Source organism: Portunus trituberculatus, chromosome 14 (assembly GCF_017591435.1).
Source record: "Portunus trituberculatus isolate SZX2019 chromosome 14, ASM1759143v1, whole genome shotgun sequence".
Taxonomy (NCBI): domain Eukaryota; kingdom Metazoa; phylum Arthropoda; class Malacostraca; order Decapoda; family Portunidae; genus Portunus; species Portunus trituberculatus.
In genome coordinates, this window is record NC_059268.1 from 6,857,234 (window position 1) to 6,881,702 (window position 24,469).

Below are 24,469 nucleotides of genomic sequence, written 5' to 3' on the forward strand. Positions count from 1 at the left end.
AAAATCCCAAATTAATACTTACATACCATTATTATAGAGGTATTTCCACAACATTCCTAGCCATATCAATCAGTACATACACAGATAACAGTAGATCTGGATTTGACACGAAAATCGCCACGCTGCAGTAACGTACCCAAAGCCGGAGAACGGACCTTAAATTTCAAACCTCGAAATCTCAGCTCCTAGCCAACATGAATCTGAAGACCACTGAGAAGCAAGCTAACTATGTTTAATTCAATGCCTGAAAGCGATATCTAAATCCATACAACCGTGTCATTGTGTCATTGTACCGCTCAGTTATACGAGTCAAACACAAGAATTTATAGTACTAGGTGGATGTTTAAATATAACTTTAAGCTTATAGCTGTATTTCAAACACAAAATGCAAATTTTGTATCACTTATAAATTACTTTACATGATTTTGGCTGTCCACTTGCTCATCTCTTCTTCACACCTGTGAGTTTACGCCTCTTGTCATCACACTGTGACCGTGTGTTACCTCCTGTGGCGACACCAGATTTGCACTTGGCGTGGACATCACTGTTGGTGTCTTACTATCCCACCCCTTATATATGTCACATATGTTGCACTAGTGTACTCTATATACAATCCTCGACCCTCGAAACAACGGACCTCCCATCAACGGATTTTGGAAACTACAGACAAATTCTGGAGTCCGGTTTAATCTACGGATGAAAAATCAAAATGCGCGCGATTGTCCGTTCCCGGCAAATTATTGTCCGGTAGGTGGCGGGTCGGTCGCGTCATCAGCTGTTGGCCGCCATGTTTTATCTTCAGTCCATGCGTTTTCAACCAACAGCGAACATTGTCCAGTGCTTACCATGGCTTTCTTATGCATTTGTACCCTTCCCACAAGTGTTTAACCTATCCAAAATGATTTCTTAATGATTACACAGTATTTTACGTACATTTTATAGTTTTTTACGTACTTTTGCAAAGAACGGACTTTTGCAATCTACGGACAGGGTCGTGCACGCATTTGTCCATTATTTCGAGGGTCGAGTGTAATTTCATTAACAAAAATGCAACTTTTTTTTTGGAAGACTATTTACAAAGCGCGTAGGCAGGCTTTATTATTTTTTTACATCATTAACGCAAAGAAATATATCGCAGTAGTCACTATCAGTCACTGCCTAGGCATTGTTTCCTACCATTCTAGTCACTATTAATCATTCATCGGTTTGTTAGTCACGTTAGTAATCAGGTGAGTTAACACTTAACAGCACTCCACAGTACACTTCCACGTCACAGTGATGTCAATAACATGTCACTGTTCTTCACCAGTGTCACTATCTTTTTCCAAACTGACTATCTATATGGCACCAGATGTCATAACTGCAGTCATTGCCACAAGTTGCACGCGTCTCGGATTACGTCCCAGTTACAGCCTCTCACTCTGCCATTTTGTGTGACCTCTCATTATATTTTACTGTAGTGTTTCACATTGTACGCCTCAAGTCACCACCAGCAGTTCTTCTCCACTACCACTGACTTAACTCCACAGTCCGCATACAACACTCAGCGTCACCCTACACACGTCACGGTTGGATACACCACTCACAATGTTAAATCTGTGTGCATTATACCACTTACAATGTTCACCCCTTATTCACCCCACTGTACTTCATTACTCACCGCACAGTGACATCACTAGCAACTGCATCACACATGCACATAATAACATTTTCATGCAAGCTTCGACACAAGCTTTTCACACTTTCACTGTAAATCCATTGTTGGACAAAACTCTTTCAACAGCATTCACATTTCACTGTTTCATTGTCTCCACAGATATGTCAAAATGCCTGAACATGCACGTAACAATTATAACCCCTCACTCTTGGCTGCAACGGTATCCCTAGCACGACTGACTTGAACCAAGTGACTTGAGTGACTGTCTGTTGGCTAAACTGTTGGCTGCTCGCCTGAGATTTTAAAATGACTCATTCGCAGTAGACATGGGTGTATACAACTTGCCACAAATATGTATATAATAATAATAATAACAATAATAATAATAATAATAATGTTTCCTCCAGGTAGAGGTCAGCCGAGCCCTTAATCTGGTGCACCTCACAGCCTCCACAAATGCACACGCCTTCCCACTGCTTTGGTATTTAGTAATGATCAGTATTTCCTTAAAAAATGCACCTTATATTGTATAAAACTTTACAAAATTATAACTTTAACAGTCAGCTGCCACGTACTACCAGTCGACCAATTTGGGTACGTTACTGCAGTGGCGGCGCGGTTCCGCAATCCCGTGTCAAATCCAGATCTACTGTTATCTGTGGTACATACTATAAAATAATTTGAGAAATGAATGTTGCTACCTAGTCTTATGGGAAAAGACTAAATCTGGCAACTGTGGATCAGTAGAGAAGGAACACACTTGTACCAGCTTGTGGCCAATCATGCATTGTTGTGATAAAGTAACACATGTACTGCAATATGGTAATGTTATACAAGTGAGTGTTCAATCATAAAAAGGTGTTGCATTTTATACTGTACTGTACTGTACTACCTACACCATTAAGTTTTAGCACTGGTGCTGATGAGAATTTGCACTACTTTGTATATTTGTAATAGCAAGCAACAGGAATAACAGACACAAACAAATGATATAGAGCAGTGTAATGCTGAATGTGAAGATCTCAAATGAGTTTTATAGCTTCACTCAATCTACAGATATATATTTTGATTTTTGTAAGAGGGGTGTCAAGTGAGTTCTCACCCTAACAGGAGCCTGTCACAGCTTGAACTAGTTTGTATATTTATCATTATTTATTTATTCATATTTTTTTATGTCCTGGCCTATAGTGCCTGTAGGTAACTTGAAGAGTATTGGAAGCGCTGTTAAGCTTCCACCCATTAGCGGCACAGGCAATTTAATTTATAGTGGTACCCATATTAGGGCCCATATCACCACCCAAGCAAATTTTTGGTGTAACCACCTAAAACCTAGGTATCATGGTGACATGTAGGTAACTTTAAACCATTCAACAAAGGGCAAAGTATCAAGGCGATATGTGGTGGATTCAAACCTACGTGTGGATATCTGTCCGATCCCACACTCACTACCTTATCCACTATGCCACCACCTCCCTATGCTCCAATAGTATAATGCTTGAGCTGGCATCCCCTCCATGTCTTTAAGTCATTTCAACAATGACTTTGTGAGTGAGGATGGTGCCTCAGACTGGGAATATGAGTAGAATTGAGCAGAGGACTGTTTTTCATGATGTAAGGGAAAATATCACAATTGATTTATGTAAAACTGAGGGCAATGTTAGGCAACAGTGTCCTAACCATTGAGCAGCTTTCTTCAAGCAGGGTGAAGACTCATGTGAGGCTAACAGCTGAAGTGTTGTCCATCAGCTGCAGTCACCATGGAAACTGGAAAGCATGGTATTGGATAGTCATTGAATCTCAGTGCATTGCATTGCTTCTCAGGTGGATATCAGAAATGGATCATTACCATCATCTTGTACCATCACCTCAACCTTTCTAAGGTGCTTACCTAATGGGACCCATGAATGTTGATGCCTGAACAGAAGAGGAAATGGATTATGACTAATGGAGATATTGACCCTTATGAGAAGGTACAGGAATTCATGGCCAAATAATTGTAACCCAGCATTATGGAAAATGTGTTCCTCACTTCTATCCAGGAACCAAAAATAAATCTCAGCAGTGGAAGTGTGCCTCCTCCCTGATACAATAAAAATTTAGTCATGAGGACATCCCAGAAGGACAAATTTATAGTGCTAAGGGACCCTGAAGGGATCCTCCTCATAGAGCTCTGCTTGAGAAATGCCATGGGAAAGCGATCAAAGATATTCTTACAGAATAATGGTCCTGCATGTAAGAGCATGATGGCCATAAACACAGTGGTATCCAGTGGCTTCAAATTGTTGCTCCACCCACCTTGTTTCCTCAATATGGTACCTCCTTACCTATATCTCCTATGATCTGTTCATAGCCTCTTTATAAAACCTTATAATTGGCAGATTCTATAGGGATCAGCAGTGATAATAACAAAACAAAACACAAAGTGAATTATGGAATGTTACTCAACTTTCAACCATGACTATATTTCTAAACTTTCAAGTTCATTCATACATTCAACTTTATAATGGGAGCAAATTCAAAATTGGTTATGCATCTATTCTTGATATAATTTTCCATTCACAATGTACAATAAATTTCCTTACCTGTGGGGTTTGCAGATGCTTGAATGCTGGTCTTGATATGGCTGGCTGGAGGGCCGTGGATAGTCTATGGGTGTGTGGCAAAGGGCGGCTGAAGGATGGATGGGAGGCTGATACAGCCAAAGGGTCATCACCCTCTGGTTCAACAGTGACAAAGGAGATTTGGTCATGGTCGTCATCCTTTGTCTCTGCCATGATGGCAGTGAAGTCCACTTTTTTCTCATCTTTCTCTGCTTCGAACAGTTCCATGCTTTCCTTGGATGCATGAATTTGAAGGAGAATAGTACCTTTAGCTAACAGAACTTCCTGTAATTTCTGAGAATTCCACACTCCATGACCATTTTTCACAGGAATAACCTTAAAAATGACTCTATTTGCACTATTTGACTTGTCCTCCACACCATTTGGTCCATTCTCCAACCTTCTCCTCTTGGCACAAGGTCCATGTTCATCACTGGAGTCACTACCTTCCCCTAGCAGGGGAGCTGATGCACTAATGTCAGTCAGTTCCTTTTCTGTTTCTGCATCATCAGGGTGAAAGTCAACCACTCCATCAGCCGCACCAATCACATTATTTATCACCAGCCCACCAATACTGTCAGCTTCATCAGCACTGCTATCAATAATGGCTATGTCTGTAGTGATGGGTGTGTCCTCCACCATGGATGCCTCCTGAATTAATTCCAAAGGCTGTAAGCTACTGCCAATGGTAACTGGCTTGAGAGGTTCAGATTCTAATAACGGCACTATTTTCTTGTTTGTGGCATCCATTTCGGTGGATTCTAGAGGTGTTTGCACCCTTTTTTCAGACATCTCTGTATCTTGTTCTTGAGACAAGGAATGAGTGGCTACTATCAGTGGCAGTGTTCCCATACCTGTTTCACTCGTTAAACTCACATCATTACAACTTTCATTCTGTTCTACATTCATTTCACTTTGACCAGTAAGGATTTCTGAATTATCAGGCACCTCATTTTCCATACAATGTTTTGCTTGTTCAATAATAGCACCATCCTTTTCACCACTGTCTCTATCCTGCCTCTTATTTTCTGCACTGATAGACTCCTGTGGGCACTGGGTTTTACTAGTCTGTGAGTGAGGCTCAGTCTTTTTATCCTCACTCTGATTCACCAACTGTACCACATCATTACCCAACTCCTGCTGGACACTGCTTATCTGTGTGGCTGAAGATGTAACAGAATAGGACTGGGAAACGGCATCAATAATAGTGTGCTTTACTTCACTTGCCGAACACAGGTCACTTAATGAAGAGATGGAAGATGATTGTGTAGAACTACCTTCAACCCCAGTTGGCTCTACACACTCAAATTGTAAGCTACTTTTGGAGGAGTCCTGTGACTCTACCACAGCCTCCATTAATTTTTCTTGTTGATGATCACTTGATACAAAGCTTGATAAATCTAGATTTAATTCAGGTGACTTTACTGTAGATAAAGAGGGTTTTGATAAACTTGTTAATGACTCTTGACATCCGAGAGTAGAAGGGACAAGAGTTTCTGTGGATGAATTGGCCTCTTTTAATATGTCTCTAGTGTGTGTCGCTTCAGACATTGGTAGAGTGCAAGGTGATGGATGCTCACTATTACTGTTATTCAAGGATACAGTAGTCTCTGATGGTTTTGTACTAACAGACTGAATTTCATTTGAAGCATCTTCCTGAGGTGGAGCCTCATTCTGCTCAGAGGCTAAAAGCTTCCCTTCACCTTGATCATTCTCTTTGTCAGGAGGATCCTTTGCCTGAGACACATTTGTCTTTGCTAGCTTGGATTCATCAAAACCACAAACTGTTTCATCCTGTATCTTAAAGTCCTTTTGTGCCTCATTTCCATCCTCAAGCACCAGCTTTCTTGGGTTACCTGCTGCTTCTTCATAAGACTTTGCACCCTTTGCTTCCACTGAGTGCACACTAACGCTTCCACATTCATTCTGATGCAGTTCTGAAGACAGAAGTGTTGATCGTTTGCTTTGGTGAGGGTCATCACCACAAACTCCTGAAGAAGTGCACTGCAGTTCAGAAGACCCTTCCGCCAGAGCTATTGCAGTGTCTGGCTTCCCATCATCTCCCCCATCCTTGTGCTCAGATAGATCTGCCATGTTATCTGGCACCACTCAATTACAGTGACCACTGTCTATCCATGACTGCCACAAGTAAGGGATGGGCAACACCCACTCAGCCACGCCTGGAAAAGAAGAATCTAGTTAAGGTATTGCAATTATTCTGCATAACAAAAATCAACAAAACACATCAAGAAAGTAAATTTTTATCACAATTACAACCTTCAACTTGAAGAATCATCCATATCTCCATACTTTATCTTCAATAATTATCTTTCAATTCCTTCAATTTCATTGGAGATCAAACATATAAGAACAGAGTATCACACTAGGTTAGATTACTTTAAATCCAGAGATAAGCAACACCATCACCTACATAATCTGCCTTCATATAAACAGAGGGTGCTACCACTTTGCTTTCTCTCTAATTTATGAGTTTGAGAAAAAAACAATTGCACAATACTAATCATCTTAGCCCTATGATACTGTATGCTCCTCTTTACACCTTATTATCTTACCAGTCATTCAGAACATCACAAGGCTGCTGCTCAAATAATTAGGAAAATTACAGTTGAAAATACAATTGTTTTACACAGGTAACTGGTACTTAATATGCCCATGCAAGTTAAAGCTGCACAATCAGTAATCTAAAGATTTAATGATGATACAATATTAGTGAGAAGCAAAATGAAAACAGGAACAGTTTATAAGGATAATATGTTCCATCTGTAAAAATATTATATCCTTTTATTCTGGTCTCAGCTACTCAGCCATGCTCCAACATGGCAAGTCTAGGATAATAATTTCTCCATCTGAGGGCATGAAAACATGGAAACAGAGGCACTACATGATGCTCTACACACATTGACTGGATAACACATTCAAATCTGTCTTTTTTCAATTATGCCACATGTTGATTTTGTACTTTGACCCAGAACTTTACAGTCTATCTACTCCTCTTTCCTCGGAGAGTCTTCTAAAGAAGCAGTTCCTATCAAGGTATTAGCAGACACACTTCTCTCTTCCTCCCTGAGAAAAGCTGTTCATTGTTGTGTTAGCACTCATACAAATCACACAAACTTTGAAAATTAGAGAATTAGTGCATCTTATAGACTGTATATTGAAACGATGGAAAAATATTATGATTCATATTCATATAAACAATATTGGATATAGTGACATACACTTCGTTTAGTAAAAAATAATACTAATGAGTCCTTTTTTTGGCTGTCATGAACATTTTCTAATGGAGCCCATCAAACTCCAGTTTGACCACAGCCTCATAAGTATAAAGCTGCATATTCACTTTATGTATATAGAATTGGCCATGAATATGAGTTAGGAAGAGCTAGTGTACTGTTTCCAAACTATATGATTGGCCACTGCTAGCCAGGGATTTTATGGCCATCATTTCAAAACAAGCGTGCTTTGGGATCCGAGGGGTCTCCAAGTGCACAGGTTCGAATCCTGCCCACGGTCAGAGTGCAAGTTGGGCTTCCTCACTCAGGGCAACGGTTTCCTAGTGGGTGGGCTTTGAGGTAGGAGGTACCCTAAAAAGCCCATAAATTCCCGTGGAAAGCCCACATGGTATAAAAAAAAAAAAAAAAAAAAAAAAAATATATATATATATATATATATATATATATACACACACACACAATAGAAATCTATAATTTGTAAATAAAAACAGAAAGCCATTAAATAATGAGTGTGTGAAAAAGGAACTATGTATAAGACTAAAATTAACATCTGAGCTAAAGGATTAGGAGTTGGCTGATTGGGGAGGGAGGATAGGTGACCCATGGGGTGGCTGGTGACAGCCCATCTGGGGATAAGTGAGAGTTGCTTAATGCTTCTTTAACATGCTGAAAATATTATTTCCAGCAAGGAACAATTTTTCATAGGATGCCTAAAAAGTCTCATCTGATCTTATAATGAATTAATAACATAGTAACATGGAAAAATGGTGTAAGTAAGCATGAAATAAACAAAGAAGTTGGTGAAGAGGTGGTGCTGGCTCCCTTTTCAATAAGTTAGTTTTTCTTTTTTTCTGCCCCTCTACATCTCTGAGTGTTGAACGAGGAGCCTCCTCTTGACTGATAATACATGAAGAATGGCTTCCAGGCAGGAAGGAGGAGGATTGTATTTGATAGTCTGGTGATAGTCATTTGTAAGGATTTGTAAGCATGTGCAATCCAGTATTTTAGAACTAAACACAAGTTTTGATAAGAATGATAAATAATTTCATACTGTATTTCAAAAGAAACTGGAATACATCTGCAAATCAACTACTGCATTCTATTATTCTACTTAGTCAGTCATTAAATTACCATCACTATGGAAGGTTATCTACCCGGCACATTGCTGAACTCACACCAATATAGTACTTCTACACAGCCCATCCCAGTCCCAACATTAGGGTTTCAATTTCTCTACATTATAATATGACTTAGAAGTAAACTCATCCATGGTTTAAAGTGCTTCTCATTACAATATAGCAAGTTAGTGACAACCTGACCATACATGTGTAAATCTTGGGGAAAATTACATATAAATAACAGATTGAAACACACACACACCCGGTAGCTCAGTGGTTAGAGTGCTGGCTTCACAAGCCAGAGGACCAGGGTTCAATTCCCCGGCCGGGTGGAGATATTTGGGTGTGTCTCCTTTCACGTGTAGCCCCTGTTCACCTAGCAAAGAGTAGGTATGGGATGTAAATCGAGGAGTTGTGACCTTGTTGTCCCGGTGTGTGTTGTGTGCCTGGTCTCAGGCCTATCTGATGATTGGAAATAATGAGCTCTGAGCTCGTTCCGTAGGGTAACGTCTGGCTGTCTCGTCAGAGACTGCAGCAGGTCAAACAAACACACACACACACACTCACATGCTTCTTTGGATTCACTCAATTGAATGAAACCATGACAAATGTTGTCCCAATGGTAGATATGCACTGCCAGATTTAATTTAAACTCCCCTATTGCACTTTTCAACCATAGATTAGGATAGTTAGGATAGATTAGGATAGTCACTATGTTATTAGAAGATTGACAGTCACCCTGAAAGCAAAACCAACTCACTGTCGATAAAACCATATATATAACAAACAAATATGTAAGTAGATATAACAATGATGATAATAATAATAATTATAACAATAATTTCCTGCGTCAAGCAAGTAATACTTAAGTAGCCTAAATTTAGTGCATTTTAAGCTGAACAGCTGGTCTTGACTGATGTCTAATTTTTCAGTTCTAGAGGATATATACCTGATTTCAAGAAGTGATCACCTTTAGGAAATTAACATTGAAATCAGCCATGTTTTGCCAATGCCAAGTAACTTATTCCTGTGTCATAATAATTGTGGGTATTGCATTCTATATTTACAGTATATGCTTCTATTTTGTATTGATTTTAGGGCCTGAGGGATGGCCAACACAGGCTCCAACAAATGAAGTATATAATTAGGTGCTAGATGGTTTTCCCACCTTAAATCAAGAGGTGGAAGAGAAAATTCAATATCACATAACAACAATTTAAAAGTTGCTGTCTAACATTTTTCTAAAACTTTCTATGTGGTGTGATCTGGCCTCATGCCAATGCATGGCTAACTACAAATCCAAGCCAATTTCATCCACTCCCAATATACAGTTACACAAAGGAAGCACCTTCATGGAAGATCTGGGCACCATCAAAAAACATTCTTTTCAAGATGTGGAGAAAGATATTCAAGATGTGGAGAAAAATATTAAGCAAAAAAAGGATGGAAACAGTAGTTACGGTATGCATTTATACCCATTCTAATAATATGCATAAGGCATAACTATCTACTAATTATTAATAAGGACTGGATTCATATATCATCACCATTCATTAGCTTCTGTTATATTTACACTAGACAAAGACTTCCAATGACTTGAGAGGACACATTAAGCTATACTTGACACACTGGCATCTTAGTAAGGTTGTCAGGTTGTATGATCACAAAACTGTGGATATTTTATCTTCATAAAAAAAAAAAAAAATCTAAAACTATTCAATTAACACTGGCATTGATACACTGATAGATTTGTAGACTTTGACAATGCCATGCAATAAACAGGCAAGGGTAAGTGGCTATCACATGGTGCATTGTTGCTCCTGATGGTGTACTGTGACTGCCAATGGATTTACTCTTCCACCTAAACTTACCAAAGTAAATACTGATACAGCAAACATAGTTTCATAGAAGATTTCTGGGAGAGGTCAAAGACTACGTAGACCTTTTACTTTTGCTCTGAATCACTAAAAACAAAGCTCTAATAGCAGTGATCGTTGTGGTCGAGGCAGCTATTTTCATGGTAACACGATAATTCGTGAAAAATGAAAAAATTAAACTTTGTGCATTTCTCCATCATGGAGAAAAATAAAAAAATATATAATAATAAAATAGCAAAAATCCAAAATAGTTAGTTGCTTCACTACAAAAAAAAAAATAATAATAATTAATCATATATATATATTAATAAGATTTTGTACATGGTGGTAAACAATGACACACATACTAAAGATAAAAAGTAAATAACTTAGATGTGGTAAATGCACAAACATAAACTATGGTAAGCTATCCTAAATAAAGTTATGTGTGTGTGTATGAGAGAGAGAGAGAGAGAGAGAGAGAGAGAGAGAGAGAGAGAGAGAGAGAGAGAGAGAGAGAGAGAGAGAGATTCAGCACAAAGAGAGAGAGAGAGAGAGAGAGAGAGAGAGAGAGAGAGAGAGAGAGAGAGAGAGAGAGAGAGACTTCCTTTCTTCCCCTCCTATACAGCTCCCTCATACACACCGTCATTCACACAGCTTACACATAGCGGGGGTGGCCAGGGCAGCAAGGCCAGACAAGGGCAGGCGTGAGGGTGGTGCAGGGCGAGGGCTGGCAGGGAGGAGGCCGAGGCGGGTTATGGCTGACGGCCGCCGCTCAGCCTCACACAGACGCCGACTCTCACCTCCCTCCACTCTCTTCGCCACAGCCACAATTTAGCCGGTTACTCATTCTCCAGGGTGCTAGCGAGCGTGCCTAGGATGGTGCATGCTTACCTTAGGTGTGAGGCGGCTGGGTGGTGGCGTGCAGGGTGATCACACTCCCCGCCGAGGACAGTCCATCAACGCCATTTTGAACAACAAAGCCGAGCTGGGAGACGCTCCGGGCCTGTCCGGGCTCACTAAACAATGCTGCCTGCTGCTGTGTACGTCTGTGTGCATCTGTTCATGGCTCTGCTTGTGCCTGCAGTAAAGGCTAGAAAGGCTGACTGTTTATTCACGGAAGGATTCAAAATAAAACACTCTGTTTCGGATTTGTGACAGAGTTTTGTTTGTTCCCTGATAAGTAAATACTTCGTAATTCTTTATATTGTTTATGTGTGTATACTTGTAGAAATTAATTCTAGCTATATATTTTTCTAAAAATTACTTTATGCAATATATTGTTTTGCCACAACAATATATTGCAAACTGTACACTTGCTTTATGTCATGACAACCGTTAAATTATTTTGTTGAATTATTTTTATTAATGCTTTGAAAAATATATCAAATTATGTACTCAATATGTCATGCAGTACCTACTAAAAATAACCAATTGCCATTGTTGAGTTTGCGTAGTGGGTCAGTCGGACCACCATTTTGGCCGGGAAAACTGCTTGATTATTGGTTTTACTAGCTACCCATTCTGCGAGGGATGACCGGCAGGGGGAGAGTATTCTATGAAATCTCCTTGAATAGGTCTGTCCTGTTCATTCAGATTCATGATTGATATATCTAACTCTCTCTCTCTCTCTCTCTCTCTCTCTCTCTCTCTCTCTCTCTCTCTCTCTCTCTCTCTCTCTCTATTATTATTACATAATCATATGTTTATCCTCTACTTGGCCACCAGCTAATCATTGGCATGTATTTTATCTCATTGTCTGCCATGCCTATGGTCATCTATTTACTATATAGGTTACTCGAACTCGGCTGGACATGTAGGTATATGGTACCATTATAAGCTTTACCTATACTGTGGCAGGTAAACAGACAAATGTAAATATTGTGCAGATCTAAGCAGAGGGCGGGGTTTGAGCTTCTTAGCATAATCATATGTTCAGCTGATTTTAAGTAAGTTGAACTGCCCTTTAAAACTCGATTTGGGTGAATATACCTATCTCCCTATCGGGACTTTATTTAGTAGCATTAGATAAGCTTATTTATCAGTTTATTTAGCATCATTTTTATTTCATGGTGATCACCATAGAAATTACATCTAGAGCGTAGAAATTTCATGCAATTCAAATCAAAGTCCATAGAAAAACTTCATGAACTACGTACACGTCTAACATTTCTCTAACATAACTAACATGTTCCTTTTTTTCTAGATTATACTTATATTTTATAGTGAGCAACATCATCTACGCAATATAGCCATTTCAAAACTCAAAAGTCGTAGCAGATCACAGGGTGAATGGTTGCTATACAGGTCAAGGCCTCAATCGGTGTTTGATTCAATACCACTGAGGCAGCTTACCTTCAGATAATACAATCCATTCTATCCAATAAGATTTTTTTTCAAGAAGTTATTTTTAAAAACACTGCACACAAGAAAAAAAATATATATAATTCATGTACGTAGCTGCTAGTGGTTATACGTACAGTCGCTGCTGTTAGTGTTTTATATAGTTTTGCATCAAAGTAACATTTTCTGTCGTAGAGTTTACAACAGGAACTCGAGTCTTAAGGGCAGACTTGCATTAATATGAATTCATTTCATACCTTATCTTATCAGACACAATTAACAATCGTCTTCAAGCAATGGCCCTGAAGAAAGTTTTTTTAGTCGATCTTATTCCGGTTGTTCATTGAATATCTTTACTCCCTTTTTATTTGTATTTTCTTTTCATCTCACCGTCGCGGGGCTCACCAGTATCCCATTTCTGAGCTATCTTACAATAATGCAAAGTAACTTAGCATGTGAGACTATCTGATGTTTATCTACAGAGAGCGAAAGAAAATAGCAGAATCACTAGTTAAAGGATAATTGATGATGAAGGAGTGCAAGCGTTGGTAGAGGGACGGGGCAGAGGAGAGAGGAGGAGGAAGGTCTAGTAGTGGTTGTGGTGAGAGGGAAAGGGGAGGTAGATGAAGGAGTGCAAGTGTTGGTAGAGGGACGGGGTAGAGGAAAGAGGAGGAGGAGGAAGGTCTAGTAGTGGTTGTGGTGAGAGGGAAAGGGGAGGTAGAGCCTATAGTAACCTATATAGTGGTGTAGTGAGTAGTAGAAGTGAGTGAGGGAGGGAAGGAAAGGGAGTGCTGGATGGAGGAGGCAAAAGCAGAAATATTGGTAAAAAAATAATCAAGGCAAATGAGGAGGTGCTGGTGATGGTGGGGATGGGGATGAGGAAAGAAAAGAGGGGAGGAGGAACAAAAAGATGGGCGATGGAAATAATGGGCGGGATTGGGACGGTGGAAGAGGTGGGTGGTTGATGGGAGTGAGATGGAGGAGAGGGACGGGGACCGGAGGAAGGTTTTGAGCAAGACTACGCCCTCCAGTGAACCACACAATCATCTTACTCTCTTACACTTATCTATGACTATAATAAAATCAACAAATTTGTCATGGCTGAATCTAAATAGGACTATGCAATAAAATAGTAACAAGCAACTTCGAGATTCAGTTTTATTTATTGAGAGAGAGAGAGAGAGAGAGAGAGAGAGAGAGAGAGAGAGAGAGAGAGAGAACACTGTGACAAACTGTTAAGTAAATCTATACACCAGGTGAGTGTCCCATGCAAGCGTCTCGTGGTGCGGAGTCTGTTCCAGGCACTACGGCCATCACGTCCCGCTCGGCGCTCACCTCTCCGCTATAGTTGAGGGACGCTTCGGAAACCTTTCAGTGGTGCGATGCCTGACCTTGATTGTGCCTGACTCCGTCGCTTCGTTGCCATGGTCACAACAGTCCTTTAGTTTTCCCTACAGCGCGAGCTTGCTTCGAGAGTCACTTTCCTCTGTATCTGAAATCAAGGCCTCCACTCTTTGCACACAGTTGTATAGCGTGGATACAAGTGCTTGGAGGTGCGCAGGAGAGAGGGCAGCCTGCTCTCTGCGGTGCGAGCGAGGTCGGCGAGAGGCGGCAGACTGGTGCAGCCACTCATTCACTGTGTTCAGGCGGGGCTCATGGCCTGCTGAAAGAGAGACAGACTGCGTATTAGTAGGCAACACAGGCTTATCCTGAGTAATATATATATTTTTTTTTTTTTTTTACATTACAAGGGCACTGGCCAAGGGCAAACAAAGTGTTGGAAAAAAAAAATCCCGCTGGTTGCCAGGCCCTGTTGAGAAGAAAGGAGAAAGAGAAAAAAAAAAAAAAAATCTAAAAGGAGGGTCCAGTTAACGTAAGAGGTGTCTTGACACTCCTCTTTTGAAAGAGTTTAAGTCATAGGCAGGTGGAAATACAGACACAGGTAGAGAGTTCCAGAGTTTACCAGTGTAGGGAATGAAGGAGTGAAGATACTGGTTAACTCTTGCATTAGGAAGATGGACAGAATAGGGATGAGAAGAAGTAGAGAGTCTTGTGCAGCGAGGCCGCAGGAGGGGGGAAGGCATGCAGTTAGCAAGTTCAGAAGAGCAGACAGCATGAAAACAGCGGTAGAAGACAGATAAAGATGCAACATTGCGGCGGTGACTTAAAGAATCAAGACAGTCAGTTAGAGGAGAAGAGTTGATAAGACGAAAAGCTTTAGATTCCACCTTGTTTAGTAAAGCTGTGTGTGTGGATCCCCCCCAGACATGAGAGCCATACTCCATACACGGGCGGATAAGGCCCTTGTACAGAGCAAGCAGCTGGGAGGAGAGAAAAATGGACGAAGACGCCATATATATATATATATATATATATATATATATATATATATATATATATATATATATATATATATATATATATATATATATATATATATATATATATATATATATATATATATATATATATATATATATATATATATATATATATATATTTTTTTTTTTTTTTTTTCCCTTGTCTATCCTCACTTCAAGGATGGCTCCAGAGAGGTGTAAGTAATTATGAGTAAAGGGATGAGTGGGAGTAAACCAAATTTAACTGTCTTTAGACATCGACCATAATTATTATTTTCACATTTCGTTTAGAAATATACCATTGATCTGAGCTGGAATATTTCACCTGACGTTTTCTGCACAAAATGCGCATTGACAATGTCTATTTTCGACAGTCTGTCAATCAGTATTTCAATAACTGTCAGGTGCCCAACTCGGCAAGAAACATTGGAGAGAGTTAATCCTCTTCATCCCCCTTGGATCAATTCCTGCTGCTGGATGATGGCTAGGAAAAAACTTCCGAGTAATGCATCTGCATTCGTGGTAGAAGCAATGGAGGCGGCAATAATTCCATACAAATTTAGTTTAGTATTTTCAGCTATGTACTTAATTGATTATTTGATTATAGTTAAATAATTTATTCATTCATCTACTTTTTCGGTGGGTATTGCGTGAATGGATTAGAGAAACGAAGCGTGACTGACTCGCGTGATGGGGACAAAGACGAAGTCGGAATATCTAGGGGTCAAAGGCACAAAGAATGCCAGGTCAGTGCCTATAACATTTCCCGCATTCCCAGCCGGCCCCACGCTTAAATCGCCCTCAGGATACACAAGAATGGCACGCAGATCTACCGAAGTGTCGCGTGTGGCGGGGACTTGCTACGCACGACATACTAGTCACTTTATCTGCATGGCGGCAGTGATTCAGTTTGGACCATTCTGTCAGCCTCTTGCCACCACTCTGGAGCCCTTTTAGTTACTATTTAGAACATAGATAATGAAACAAGTAAAGGTCATGATACAATAAGCCTGTGAAACAACATTGACATTTTTGTTTTGTTAGCCGTGCACTGATGAGAGACAGGCAAGAACTGAATGTAAATTAAGCTGAAAGAAAAGTTGAACGTATTTACATAATATAAAGAAAAAACTTGAAGTATGAAAGCAAATAAAATTTTATTGCGATATTTTCCGTGAAATTTTTCTTAAACTCTCAAGTTACCATTATGAAATACATGATTCCAGGTATTTTTACAGTTTGCTTACGACTGATGTAGCAGATGAAGTAATGCAGACCTCTGTATTAGAGAATGAAGCAATTATATACAAGAATGAGTAATTCTTGAACCACTCGAGGACTGTGGGTTGCTAAACTCGTTCAGTGCCGTAAGACCACTAGCAGGAAATATAGAAGCAAAATACACCTACTCCAGCTACTGAGAAAACAAGAATAGATTAATAATCTGAGTTTGAGTTTCTTTGTCTTTTACTTAAAACTTTTTGAGGCATGTTTTTTTTTTTCGTGCTACAGCTTCTTGAATAATTTTGTAGCATAAAAGCTTAAATTTTGCATGTGTCTTCATACAAATCACCTTTTCTTCAGTATTCACAATGTTGATAGAATAGTGAACCACATAAGTAAAAGTTTAATTAACAATGCTTGATGGAAAAGTTCTCTGATTCCTAATGACTCACGCGTACGCGCGTACACACACACACACACACACACACACACACACACACACACACACACACACACACACACACACACACACACACACACCTGGACCAGTGAGGATGGAAGTCCAGTCCTCTTCTCCCTCCCTCAGCAGCTCTGGCCGGATGTCGCCTGTGTCTGCCAGCCCCTTCAGCAGGATGTCCACGTCGCCTTGGCTGTCGCCCCTCAGCACCACCCTCTTCCCCACCCGAGGAGAGGGTATGAGGTCCTGTCGCTTCTGCCGGACACATTCACCTGGGAAGAGAAGAGAAGACACAATATGAGAGTATAAGCAAAGAAAGGAAGCTTCAAGAAGACAAGGAGCCTACACAGGTAATCCCTGTATGAAAGTGCTCAGCGTCTTCAAAGATTTCAGAATCTTCATCGCTTGGTCTTGTCTTTAAATGGCTCTAGGGGAAACGACTGGTGTTTTCAATAGTAGGAGTATGACAATATAGTGATCGTTCAGCAAGGATATATGTAGTCATTGAGAAAAAATAAATAACCCTGTTCTGTATCCGTCTGTAAGAACCCAAAGATCTTTGTGATGTTTTTAAATGGACATTATGAATTTTTTTTAGAAATATTGTGTGTGTGTGTGTGTGTGTGTGTGTGTGTGTGTGTGTGTGTGTGTGTGTGTTCACAGCGGGGGTTCATGATCCCATCCATCTATGAGCAAAATTGAAACGTTTCACAGACTATGCATCACATCACTTTGGTCCTTGCAGACAAAATCTGTTCACTGATCACTGGCAAACCTTTCGCAGTGAGAACCTGGTGTGTGTGTGTGTGTGTGTGTGTGTGTGTGTGTGTGTGTGTGTGTGTGTGTGTGTGTGTAATATCATGCACTATACCAGCATTGCAAGTCGCTTCACTCTAACACGACTCGTTTACGTGTTGTTGAAATATGTTTCCGCCGGCAAACACACACACACACACACACACACACACACACACACACACACACACACATGAAACCTAATTTACAACTAGCATTAAAGAAGTTACACGAAGCACGTAAAAATATACTTAAGTCAAACAGTATTTACAAAAACAAATAACATTCTGATAAACTTAAAAAAAACAAAACATATACGTCGACTAAAATGACGGACGTACACAGTCAGGCACACGCACACGCACACGCACTCACTGCCAACAATGATGAGGAAGAGGAGCAAGCCAGTTCTGGAGGCAGTATTACACATCCCGGTGAGACAAAGAACAGTGAAGCAGGCAGCAGCAGCAGCAATAGCAGCAGCAGCAGTCCTGCCTCGAGTGTCGTGTGTTAACTAAGGCGGGTGTGTGGCGTGAGTGAGTGAGGCGATTCAGTGGTGCCACCTTTATATACGTAGGGAGAACCGGGAGGAAAGGATGGAAGCCGCGCAGCAGTGACCAGCCCACGCACCTTTGCCGATGGGCCTCTCTCTCTCTCTCTCTCTCTCTCTGGCTTGTAACTTATTTCATCTCTTTCTATCCTTCTTCCCATCCTTATCCTCACTTCCCCTCTCCCGCTTATTCCCTTCCTCCTCTCGCTCACTTCCTCCGTCCCTCCTCACTCTCTTAATCTTAATTTCCACCCACGTGTCTGTACCTTATTGCTCTCTCTCTCTCTCTCTCTCTCTCTCTCTCTCTCTCTCTCTCTCTCTCTCTCTCTCTCTCTCTCTCTCTCTCTCTCTCTCTCTCTCTCTCTCTCTCTCTCTCTCTCTCTCTCTCTCTCTCCAGAAAAAAAAAGCAACTACCAGACGGACTTACAAACGGGAGAGCCAGAGAGTCAGTAACAGGTCACCACTGTTGGATGTGACTGACTGCCAAGGATCTGCATCTTCCATATGTACAAGGTTCAGTTTACAAGAAAAGATAAAAGCCAAATATAAGTTAAGTAATGTTACGTGGCCTAGGACCTACATATGTGCTGCTGCTGCTGCTGGTTCAAGAGAGATATGAACAGGAAGCTCCTAGTAACGGCTGAATTGGAAAGTGATTAGCGAATTGCTTTGGTATTGCGGGAAAAAAGAAAGAGAGATTAGAAGGGATCAATTTTGTCTTTTCTAGGTTACACAACCATTCAAGAGACTGTAGTACATAACGAAGTGCTCAAAAAGTCATAGGTCGATAAAAGACTCCACCGTGGCAGGAAGAGTTTCGGAGGGTTGTGGCGACTGCTGGAAGCCTGAGTGACAGGGAAGCAACAGCCAAAACTCTTTGAAATACCTACTCCTTGTCTCCTCGCAGCTTGGAGGTATGAACGAAAGAAAGGAAAGACGAGATTACCTGAAGCTTTACACGACGGGGGCAATCATTTCAGCATAGTCGTCTGTAGGTATTCTTGCGGTTGTTTTTTCAGTATTTTCAATGAACAGCTTGGCGAATACAGTACGCAGTTATGAGCAGGAACTATTTCTTATTATTAGTACTACGAAGAATTTCCATGTCCTAGAAAACGAGAAATGAATTATTATTTCATTAAAAGCTGTAATATTTTTCTCTATAATGTCAGAAAAAGAACGTTTTGATTGATACTTTTGTTGATTTGGCAGCTCAGACAAAAAAAAAAGGCTTCATCATTCAGAATTTGGATTCTCAGTTATGAACTTCAAAAATCTCCGTCCGTGATAACAGTAACGAAATGTGATATCAGAAGATTCCTATATTATTTAATCAGAACATAAAAGATCATTTCGCTTCACGTAAATGTTTAGATCTTATATGAGACATGCATACATACATACATACGTGCTGATGAAACTAACATAAGACGGTAACTTGGCAGAATTTACGTCAAGGAAACCTCGCCTTCAGAAAAGAAAGAGTTAAAAGATGCTTCGTCTAATGAAAATATACGGGCAAAGAGAGGCTTCATTATATAGCTCGAAGTTGTGAAAGGATTTAATTTCCCCGCATTATGTAGAGGAAATTCGTCTCCCATATCGATACAGAAACTAAACGTAACAAGGAAACAATCGGATCTCAACCTCCTTCCCCCACTTCCTATTTTTTTCCGCCCCACCTTTTGGTCCTCCTACGCAGTGAGCTCAAGATTACCAGGATCACAGGTGTTTCGGCAGCCTGATACCTGGGGATCGCTGGCTGCAATTAAGCGCTGCGGCTCACCATCTCCCTACCTACCACCTACCTTCCTTTCTGCCCTCCTATACATGGTTTACACCCTTCCTCCCTTCCTCCTTCCAAGATGTACGTTCTCACTCTTTTTATTCGATAACTTACTCGTACAATGAATTAACCGTCAATAGAAATTTCGTTATCATCGTCGTTTTCATATTTATCTTTCCTTCTTCTTCTTCTTCTTCTTTTTTCTTAACTGTTTTCCTTGTCACTGTTATCGTCGTCGTTTTTCTATTTCTTCTTCTCCCCTGCTGTTCTGCCTGTTTTAACGTGTTTGAATTACGATCACGTCATGTCACAGGCCGGACGTAAACACCTGTGGCTATTCTTAAGATATTGTTATTATAGTGGACTTGAGACGGATTGGAAAATTCTAGCATTATTATTCTGTGTTTAATATAGGCTATTTTCTTATTCATTACGTAATTCTCTTTATATTCATGATTATTATAACTATTTCAGCCATTAGTTATTTCTTAAGTAACAAATAACAATCACAAGTCTGTTTTGCAATCAAGTTCAATATGAATCGGTCAATCTAGTCCTACTGAGATGTTCACCGTCCGGAAACTTAAGTTGAAATCTTCAGTGCAAGATTTTCGTCGCGTGCGGCCTGCGGCTGGTGGGAGTGTATATATTAGTGATGTATCGGAGGTCAAATTTCGTGGCTCCGCGGAGGCGGAGGCGGAGGCGGAGGTCAGTTTCTCAAAAAATGCGGATGCGGATGTAGTTGCGGAGGTTATGGAATAGTTTTTTGTGGAGGCGGAGGCGGAGGCGGAGGTTGTTGCCTACACCTCCGCGGAGGCGGAGGCGGAACAGATTTTTTTTTTTACCCATTTACTGCTGCGTGAAGCCATGACTGCTGCAAGAGATTGACGGGTAACACGTAGGCAACACCATCAGAGTTCAGCAGTAACTTTGGGGTCACTGGGTTGGCACTGGCGGCAGATAGCGAGACGTGTCAAACGTCTCAGACGATGTCAAAAGTGTTTTATCCTTCAGGTATAATCAGGATCTAATGCTAAATCTTTAAAAAAAAAAAAAATGAATTCATAATGGATAGAAATATTCAACTTAGTATCTATAACTTAATAATTCGGATGCAGCAACCAATGAAAAGAGGAATCATACGTCTGGCAGTGTGCGAGATTAGCTGTGGGTGGGGTGCATGAGATGAGAGCCGTATACGCGTATGTTTCACGTTCAGACGCGGTCAGAGAGGCCATATGTGCGTACTGCGTACTACAGTTGCATGTTACTGTTACGCCGTAATGAAACAAACATCTTACTATATTTTGGGGTGCAACTGTGTGCCGAAAAATACAGGTACCGGTAAACATCCGCGCCTCCGCAGTTTTAAATTGCGGAGGCGGAGGCGGAGGCGGAGGTCTCATTTTCTGAAAATGCGGAGGCGGAGGCGGAGGCGGAGGTCTCATTATCTGAAAATGCGGAGGCGGAGGCGGAGGCGGAGGCGGAGGTTAATAAAACGCGGAGGATCCGCGGAGGCGGAGGCGGAGGCGGATATCCGATACATCACTAGTATATATCCATTTGTACACTGGCACTCCTTTGCCTTTTCGTTTCGTTTCTGTTTGCCATCCATACGAGTCAACCAAATGTTCCTCTGCTGTTTTTCTTTTCCTTTTTTTTTGGGGGTGCATGAGAGCAGAGGGGTGTGGAGATAACAGTTAGTAATAGTGCATGACATATAGAGTTACCGTCTCGATGATTATATACATACAGTTCTTGTAAGAAAAATTTTTCCATTTGGTGGCGCTCAACCTGACTAGCTCCTCCCACTTCGCCGCCTCCACCAAGATAAATGATCATTATCACTACTTTATTCTCTAAAATCTTTGCACCTTTGTCTTTAAGGATTCTAAAACCATGTAATTGAAAGGAAAACAGAATATACATAAGAAGCAACTGCGTCGGTACAAATTATCATAGCAACAGGCTTGTACACACGAAGGAGTTACTAACACACACACACACACACACACACACACACACACACACACACACACACACACACACACACAGGGTTGCGCACTTACATATATGTGTTTTCTTATCTTTCCCAACAATGAAGGGTTTTTTTCTAGCAAGTTTAGTCAATTACGAGAAGGTTTGCTGTTCGACCTTTTGTGGGCGTCATGATGTTTTCTTTCTTTCTTTTGCTTTTTTTTTTCACGTGGTACGGAGAGAGGCCATTACTGTCAGGAATTTGTTATTAAATCCCGGACCGGCAGTGGACGCCCCTTTTTTTCGGACATCTAATTTTTGCCAGTGCCATCTGTCCGCCATCTCTCTCTCTCTCTCTCTCTCTCTCTCTCTCTCTCTCTCTCTCTCTCTCTCTCTCCTTTTTCAGTATCTATTTAATTTTCCTTCAAAAATACTCATCATAAAAAGAAAACGATTTATTTGATCCATGAAAACGTCACAGTTAAAAAAAAGATTCTTACAATAACAATTTTCAGTTTTGTCCTTAGCTTAAGTGTACATGCAAGTGAACTCACATCGTAGTGGTGCAATGTTTAGTTCTATAATCGATAGTTTTTGGATATCTATTCCTATACCAGACTCGCAATCCTACACGGGGAGCGCTGACGAAGCACTGCTCACACACACACACACACACACACACACACACACACACACGCACGAGGCAGGGTTCATAGAAATCCCGTAATGGAGGGCGATATGAGAGGCTCGGTCGGCATGCAGCTCACCTGCCGCACTTACCTGTAAACGGCTCATATTTTTACTACAGCGGGACACGGTGGGAAGGGAAGTAGAGAGAGAGAGAGAGAGAGAGAGAGAGAGAGAGAGAGAGAGAGAGAGAGCACTACGTTTCCATCTATATATACTATACTTTCGATTCTTATATGTTGTCTTATTATCTCTCTCTCTCTCTCTCTCTCTCTCTCTCTCTCTCTCTCTGGTAGGTTGGATGGTTGGTAAGTCAGTCAATCAGTTAGTCAGTCAGTCAATCAGTCAGTCAGTCAGTCAGTTTGTCAAAGTGTTCAGTATCGCCACTTGCAGCAGAATGTGCCTTTAGAAAGTCGCCAGAGAGCATGGCGTGCGGGAACAAGGCTGCAGAAGAGGCGGGCGCTTATCCCACCCGTCCTTCCATTCCAGGGGTGCGGGGCTGGAGCTATCTTTCTCTAGTGCTTGATCGTCATGCTCCCTATGTTTAGCTCAGCGCTGTGGCTCGGGTGGTGGGTGACTCAGTGATGTTCCCCGATGGCTGGCTCTCTGGGTATGTGTGAGCGAGGCGTGTGTGGGATTCCTGCTCTCACGGATGCAACTCTGAGAATAAAACATTACAAGTGCGGTGGTTGCGAGCTGTGGCGTAGCAAAGCCTCGTACTGTGAAGGTGACAAGTTGAGATTTTTATGCTTGTAGGAGGCATTCAGTTATTTCTTTTGAGCGGTAGACTCTTGCAATCTCCAGTAGGTGCGCCACTTTTTTAAATAAAGACAGGTGATGATTAGGAGTGTTTAAGTTCTGATTGGTGTTTAGAGGCATTACAGGTTGAGTCGATCTCGCCACGCCCACCGCTACCCATGGTTCTTACTCACACCAATAGGAAATTAACAGTAAGTCTGTTGTCACCTTTCCTAGAAATCCAAAACGATGACAAACAATCTATTACGGTTGTACTTTAAGACTGGAATGTTCTCAGAGACATTCCAGCACCTTACCTCCAATATTTTTCAAAGCTGTGGTAGAAATTGCAAGGATTTTCAAAACTGTTCGTGAATCCAGTTAAGGTGTGAATATAATAAAAATGTAACATTGTCAACGGGAAAGGAAAGACGCACTCACACAAAAAGAACAAATGAATTTGGAAATGCACGAAAGGAACAATTAAATTTGATACAATTAAGGAATACAAAACTATCGCTTTAACCCCTTAGAATTATAGTCTGGGGGCTCCTAGTGGCGTCACACTTTTGTGGAGAGAGAGAGAGAGAGAGAGAGAGAGAGATGGCGACGGGGAGGAGGAGGGGAGTCACATGTCACTGCGGCGCCATGCTAGACCGAGAAACGCAGACAACATCGCATGGTGACCCACTTTGTCTCTTCCATGGCGTGTGTCGCAAATCTGCTCGGACCTCGTCTCTTCACTCGGGGTTTTCATAGTTCGTACTCTTAAACTCCTTGGACTTTCCTCAGGACTGTTCTTTATAGGCTGCATAGATGGTTAATTACGTTCTCGAGTATATTCTTTTATTAATGGTACAGAATCCTTGCTAAGCTATCCCTAGAAGCATGACGGTACTCTTGAAAATATCTTAGATGAAATAAGTTTGTGTACCGCGCTATTTTTTACTTATTTAAGCAGTTTGTCTCCATTGTAAGTTCTCTTTTGCGTGTTATAAAACCTGATAGTTGATGGATGCTAATTCTAAGGAGGATCTTATATGACTGAAGGAGAACATTGGATGCAG

At 40.9% G+C, this 24,469-nt stretch overlaps 2 protein-coding genes across 11 annotated transcripts in view; both read right to left on the reverse strand.

The window, feature by feature from the left end:
• The window catches only part of LOC123503369 (zinc finger protein Xfin-like), a 53,617-nt gene extending 41,977 nt beyond the window's left edge, over positions 1 to 11,640 (reverse strand). For 2 of the 9 annotated variants that reach the window (XM_045253066.1, XM_045253064.1), the window contains exons 1-2: positions 11,380 to 11,626; positions 4,240 to 6,437 (exon numbers count right to left, since the gene is read on the reverse strand). In XM_045253066.1, coding sequence (XP_045109001.1) covers positions 4,240 to 6,351 — 2,112 coding nt within the window. In that variant the 5' untranslated portion in view covers positions 6,352 to 6,437; positions 11,380 to 11,626. Of the gene's footprint in view, positions 1 to 3,334; positions 3,422 to 4,239; positions 6,438 to 11,379 lie in introns of those variants that run through there. The other 7 variants (XM_045253063.1, XM_045253062.1, XR_006674431.1 and 4 more) reach the window with 6 other exon arrangements.
• A 2,320-nt stretch (positions 11,641 to 13,960) lies between these two features.
• LOC123503656 lies at positions 13,961 to 18,211 on the reverse strand. Of its 2 annotated transcripts, none has more exons than XM_045253607.1 (3): positions 18,040 to 18,211; positions 16,953 to 17,141; positions 13,961 to 14,488 (listed from the first exon to the last, which is right to left on the reverse strand). In XM_045253607.1, the coding sequence occupies exons 1-3, from the start codon at positions 18,092 to 18,094 to the stop codon at positions 14,280 to 14,282; spliced, it is 453 nt and encodes a 150-aa protein (XP_045109542.1). In that variant the 5' UTR covers positions 18,095 to 18,211; the 3' UTR covers positions 13,961 to 14,279. The 2 variants fall into 2 exon arrangements, with proteins under 2 accessions (XP_045109542.1, XP_045109541.1); XM_045253606.1 differs by having other exon boundaries at positions 13,979 to 14,491.
• Positions 18,212 to 24,469: the final 6,258 nt, after the last annotated feature.

Bases quoted from the DNA above. Each gene is read 5' to 3' on its own strand.
- LOC123503656 (XM_045253606.1), bottom strand. From the start codon at position 18,094: ATGTGTAATACTGCCTCCAGAACTGGCTTGCTCCTCTTCCTCATCATT. The intron at 17,142-18,039 runs GTGAGTGCGTGT...TTCTCTTCCCAG, and splicing joins CTTCCTCATCATTGTTGGCA to GTGAATGTGTCCGGCAGAAG. The intron at 14,492-16,952 runs GTGTGTGTGTGT...TCTCTCTTTCAG, and splicing joins TTCCATCCTCACTGGTCCAG to CAGGCCATGAGCCCCGCCTG.